Source organism: Myotis daubentonii, chromosome 13 (genome assembly GCF_963259705.1).
Source record: "Myotis daubentonii chromosome 13, mMyoDau2.1, whole genome shotgun sequence".
NCBI lineage: Eukaryota > Metazoa > Chordata > Mammalia > Chiroptera > Vespertilionidae > Myotis > Myotis daubentonii.
Window position 1 is genome coordinate 7,616,670 of NC_081852.1, and position 6,000 is coordinate 7,622,669.

General features: G+C 56.0%; 1 protein-coding gene across 3 annotated transcripts in view; it reads left to right on the forward strand.

The window, feature by feature from the left end:
- Nucleotides 1-4,489, forward strand: part of CHAT (choline O-acetyltransferase) — a 52,704-nt gene extending 48,215 nt beyond the window's left edge. For all 3 annotated transcript variants that reach the window (XM_059662096.1, XM_059662095.1, XM_059662097.1), the window contains exons 14-15: nucleotides 1,710-1,847; nucleotides 3,548-4,489. In XM_059662096.1, coding sequence (XP_059518079.1) covers nucleotides 1,710-1,847; nucleotides 3,548-3,793 — 384 coding nt within the window. In that variant the 3' untranslated portion in view covers nucleotides 3,794-4,489. The remainder of the gene's footprint in view (nucleotides 1-1,709; nucleotides 1,848-3,547) is intronic.
- The last annotated feature ends 1,511 nt before the right edge of the window (nucleotides 4,490-6,000 follow it).

Sequence of the window (6,000 nt, forward strand, 5' to 3'; positions counted from 1 at the left end):
AGTATATTTGGCGGTGGCGGTGGAGAAAGGACATTCCAGTGAAGGAGCAAATGTGGTCCAGGCCCCCATCCCATGTTTTCACAGCACCTATCGTTTCCTTCATAGCACTGACCTCGGTTGTTAATCACAGTTTATTTGAATGGTTGCTTAATATCTGCCTCCCACCACACATAAAGCTCCATGAAGGTTGAGTCTAGGACTGCTTTGTTCTCTCTTGTCACTCCAGTGCCCAGCCACATCAGGCACATAGTAGGCACTCAATTAAGATTCTCTGAATGAATGAAAGACTGTATGGTGAGTCATTGTACTCATTATTGCTCATGGCTCTAATCCAAATAATCTGTTAAATCAACACCAGTTGCTAAGTTCAGAGATGGTGAAAACAGGGGTGGGTTGGCTGTTGCACAGAGTAGCTGCTTCTATCAATCTACAGAAGTCAGCAATTACAGAGAGGTAACCAGAGAAGCCAGAAGTGCACTCTACTTCCTAGAGGGGCTCCGTCCTTCCCCTGTCCTATTGGGGCACATCTAATGTGAGCTGTGGGTGTATAACGTGTCTTTTCAGCCTATAATTAGGTGCATTTGGAGACTGGGGCCTCTGAGTCATCTTTATGCGTTCATTCCCGACTGAAAGAGAATAGCTGTCAAATCCACACGTGCCTTGTAAACCTGAACAAAGTTCACTGTGATGGGAGGTTTCCTCTTATGGGGGCCTAACAGCTAAGTGACCAACTTCCGTAACTGTGACCGCGCTCCCCCCGCCCGCCCCCCCACGCCAAGAGTTATTCACAATTGCCTTGATGTTGACCCAGAAGTTATCACTGTCGGTCAGAGGTGGCTCCCACCAAATTGTCCCAAACAGACATGTAATTCAGGCAAAACCAGTGTGTGTGCTACACATGCAGCCTCGAGTGGGAAAGCTGTAGAATGAGTGCCCTGGCCCACTGCCCACTCCCAGCCACACCATCACCCTGCGCGCCTCCGACAGAGCATCTCATCCTTTGATAAGAACTCAAATACCTTGTGATGATAAAAAGAAAAAACATTTCTTCATTCAACAAACTTTCCCCTTGAAAATGTCAGCTGAGCCTCTGCTAAGATGTCTATTTTCTGTCTCAAAATGACTTCTTGGATTTTGAATCATTGAGTTGAATTGGTCCTGAGCCCATGAAATAGCTGCCAAGATTCAGGAACAGATCTTAACACCCTCTGTCCTCATTCCTCGGGCTCCCGCTGGAGGCTAAAGTGTTGGTTGTGGTGAGAGTCTGCGCAGTGACAGCCTGGGCACCCCTCGCCAGGCCTGCATGGGGCTGGCAGTCCCTGGGCCCTGCACTCGGCTTCTTCTGCCCAGACTCCTTCCCTTCCCTACCCGAGAAGGAGAGGGATGGCCAGGCCAGCCTGCTCCTTTCACTCAGAGCCCCAAGTGGCTGTAATGGCACATGTCAGCAGGACCACGGGAGGGAACTCAGACGCACATTAGAAAGCAGCCAGGTCTGCAACTCATCCTGGGGACGTAAAGTGCACAAGGGCCCAAGGAGCAGAGGCCACGGGGTAAAGCGGTCAGCGGGGCCGCTGCCCACACACTGCCCGCAGCAAGCACCGCGGTAACTGCGGCCATGGGGGTCCCGCTTAGCACTGCGGACAGAGAGGAGGGGAGAAGGCCCGTGGGAGCCACGTCTCGTTTCCTATTCTTTGTTCCCTGCTGCCCAGGCCATAACAGGGATGGCCATCGACAACCACCTGCTGGGGCTGCGGGAGCTGGCCCGGGACGTGTGCAAGGAGCTGCCGGAGATGTTCACGGACGAGACATACTTGACGAGCAATCGATTCATCCTCTCCACCAGCCAGGTACAGCCCTGTGGTGCCCGTCGCCCAACAAGCCACTTAGCGTCACGAGTGGGCTTTCTAACGAGCTTGGTGAATAGGGCCCTGGCTGAAGTCAGGCAAGTCTCATATCTCAACCTCACGAGCTTTGTGACTTTCTGCAAAATGACCTAAATGATCAGAGCGCTGGGTGTCATCTTCTAAGTGGGGGTAATGACAGATGCCCCCTTAGCAGAGGTGGACAGGACAGGAAGCACCCAGTCTGGTGCCCTAACCATCACACTACTGCCTTTCAGTCTGCTACCCCCCAAGCCCGACAGGCCTAGAGTGAAGCTCTGGCCCAGCGAGGTGCGATGAGGGAGGGGGAAAGCCCAGACCAGCCCGGCAGACAGGGCCCTCCAAGCAGGACACAGCTATTGTTATAAAGGCCGTGCAACCGCAGCAGGCGTGAGCTGCCCGCCGGCGGCTCCTAGCCAGCGCCGCAGGCTTGTCCTGTGGAGGATCACTATCACAGAGGCAGGATGAAATCATTCGAGAAAGGCAGCCGCTTAGGAGAGAAAGCACCCCCCCCCCCCACACATCAATTTACTAAGAGTCCATCTCATCTGTGAAAGGCTGGACACGGGCAATAAAAGGGGCTCATAGCACATGTTTGAGGATAAAAGCCCACGCGGTAATTTGATTTTCTCATTACTGCAGTGAGCTCACTGACGTGGCTAAATGAGGGCAGAAACAACATAAATTCTTCAGGAAGCCATCCGTGGGCAAGAAGTGCTTTGGCATGGCTTTCTGGCCTGTGGCTGACGCATGGCACATTTATCTGACAAGGAGGGGCTCTATTAGCAAGACTAATGGTTTGTTCTGCCCGTTTAAAAAAAAACAAAAAAACAAAACAGTGTCATTTCTGAAGGCCCGAGTACACGGTGCCCAGACCTATGGGTTTAAAACAGACCGCCCTGCACCTGCCCCCGAACGTGGTCCATTTCCCCCCAAGACACGCTAATAAAGTCAAGGGGGTGCGGTGGGTTTTTCCGTGGAAATGAACATTTATGACTGGAGTGCCTTCAGAAACACATTTTTCTGGGTTTGTGATCCGGATTATAAAATCTCGATGCTCTGAATTAAAAACATATTAGGTGCATAACTAAGTCTCCGATTGATGGCAAACTTTGAAACACCCGTGCTGAGTAACTGTGCGTGCCAGGCCATGGGGAGAAAAATCAGACCAGCCAAGCAATGCTGACAGTAATTAAGGATGTGGGGGGGATCGACAGAGGCGACGGGCCAGATTTCCTCCAGTTCATCAATTACCCCCTCTGGGAAGCCACTGAGCCGGTGGGTGTCACCAGGGTGCCATTTAGTAAATTACCCTGATTGCCTCGGTGCCTCGAACGGCCCCCAGGTGAGAGAGAGACTCAGCCGAGACCCAGCAGCAGGTGCATCTCGTAGCTCCTGACTCCACACGCAGAGCAGATTTCACACCAGGGAGTGGCTGATGGCCCCTTCCCCTGACGTCGTGCGGTGAGATGGGCTTGTTGTTATGACTTTGGCCGTGGCCATCATGCTGACACAGTCGGTTGGTTTGGTTAATTCAGTCAAACGCCGGGTGGAAAGTAGTCCGAGAAGCAAATATTCCCTGGAGGCCGCGGTGCCAGACGCCCTTCACTCCAGCGGGCTGCGGGTGGCATTTGGGAGCCAGCGCTGCTGACCTGTCCTCTCCCCAGGTGCCCACCACCATGGAGATGTTTTGCTGCTATGGGCCTGTGGTGCCCGACGGATATGGCGCCTGCTACAACCCCCAGCCCGAGAGCATCCTTTTCTGCATCTCTAGCTTCCACAGCTGCCCGGAGACCTCTTCCACCAAGTTTGCGAAGGCCGTGGAAGACAGCCTCGCGGAGATGGGCGGCCTCTGCAGCCCGCCACCGTCCGCTGCCAGCAAGCCGCTGGTGACAAAGGAAAAGTGCCACTAACTGTGACTCCCACCACCACGTCTGCTCTCCCAGCCTAGCAATCTGCAGCTGCCAGACCCTTGCTGAACCCCTCTCCCAAGCCTCACCCCAGCTTTCTGCAGCTCCCCTGTCCTCGGGGCCCCATGCGCAGCACAGCGAGACCCCCCAGAGCTGAGTGTCTGCAGGGGAGGGTCCCTGTGCACAGGAGTGTCCTTAGCTACAGGCGGCGGCTGGCCGGGCCCTGATAACACTGCACAGGAGAGAAGAGCAGCCGGGCTCAGAAGGGGTCAGGTGAGGTGGGACGGGCACGCTGACTTCCCTCACTTGCTGCCAGCAGGACCTAGCACGGTTGGGTCATGTTTTGCCCAACGGAAGGAAGAATGAGTCGCCTTATTAAATGCAGTGTACCTAGTGAATCATGAGGGAAGAGGCTAATCCAGGTCATTGCCTCCTTTCTTTTGGGGAGAAGTAGGGGCTTTGTTTTCGGATGCAGAGCAGTCTAATCATTCACAGGGCCTGCGCTGAGCTCACACTTAGCTGGGTAAGCACCCCTTCCCGCCCCCCCTCCCCTGACACACACATACACAGCCCAAGTTAATGTAAAATAGTGACCTGGGCCCACGAAAACATTGCCCCTTTGCCTCTCAGGGGCAGCCTTCCATGGAGCTCAGCTTCTGATCTGGCTGCTCTGGAGGGAACAGCTCCCTGCCCCTGGCCCTGCCCCAGGACCTGCTGCTCGCTGCCCCTGCCCCGGGGACCTGCCCCTGCCCCCGGGACCTGCTGCTCGCTGCCCCCCAGGGCCTCGGGCAGTCCCGGGTGAGGAAACACTCAGGCCGGGCAAGCACGGGAGGGAGAGAGGACCATCTGCTGCCCACAGACCCTGCACTGGCGTTTCCTCTGGTTGCTTCCTCGCTCCCCTTCACTCAGAACAGGCCCCGCTATGGGATCTGCCTTTTAGAGGAGATGAGAGAGGGTTGCGCTGGGAGTTTTCTGTTGTTTACTCGTTTGTTTCATTCATCCTTAGAGAGGCTGTTAAGAGCACTGCTGTGACATCCATTTCAAGAAATGATCGTGGTGGCCCCAGCAGGGCATCCTTGAGGATGCTGTCCGGGGATTCTGACTAAACCCATGTGGAGGGCCCAGGGCAGGGCTCTCTGCCGGTCTCGGGGCTGAGGGGCCAGCGGGCCGGGAGGGGGGCCCGCCACGTCCAGAGCCAACCCTGATGGAGGGGCAGACAGTCCACAGAGTAGAGACTGTCCTGGAGGCTGTGACCAGCGAGGTCTCCACACCGGGGCACGTTTTATGGGAAATCTAAAAGGACACGGAGCAGGGAGAACAATCAAACTGCACATCGCTGAGGCAGCTGCCTCTGTCCAGAGGAGGCTCCGAGTTCAGCTCTCTCCACTGCGGGTTCCTGGGTGGGGCGGGTCCTGAGAAGTCACCCCGAGCCCCACCTGCCCGTCCTGCTGTGCTATGTGCCGTTCTGAGCACCCACTCTGGCCCCTTTATGGGCCGCTGTGCATGCTGCCTGCACCTCAGCCCGGCTGACGCGGGCAGGGCAGAGAGGGGGCAGGCACTTTGACCTTTGCTCAGCTCTTTGAAAACACACGCAGCCACAAGCAGTCAAGTCCTTGAGGCCCGGGTTTTGGATTGAGGGCTTGGGTGGGAGATTCCGGCGCTGCCCATCGAAGTCATTGGTCTGTAGGTGCTCGCTCCTGCCCTCAGACATCACCTTCCTGCTCCCCTTGGTCGTGGCAGCCAAGAGTCTAGGGCACACCGGGGGAGCTGCTGCCCCTCTGTACGCGGACCCAGAGCCACTGGTCTGTTCTCACCGAGGACCACCCGGCAGGCCTGCCTTCTCTTCTGGTTTCCCTCCGAGGATTTCTGGGCAGAGATCTCCGGTGTGGGGCCCAGGGAGCCTCCTCACAGGGGAACGAGAATGTGCCAACCTTGTGAGGCTGTGAGGATGGTAGATGGTGTGTGAAGGGCCTGCACAGCAGGTGGGGTTTCCCCAGTGGGCACTGTTCGAGGGACTTTTATTTCAAACTTCTTATACTGATTTGACAGAATCAAACTCACACCTGCCATTCTTTGAGCTGAGGAAGGAAACCGACTCTATATCAGGTATCAGCCATGTGTTCTGGGGGCTTCCCGAAGTGTGAAGGGCCGTGCAGGGGAGGGGGGGGCGGGGGGGGGAGGGGCTGGGAGCTGGTCTTCCGCCTCCAAGC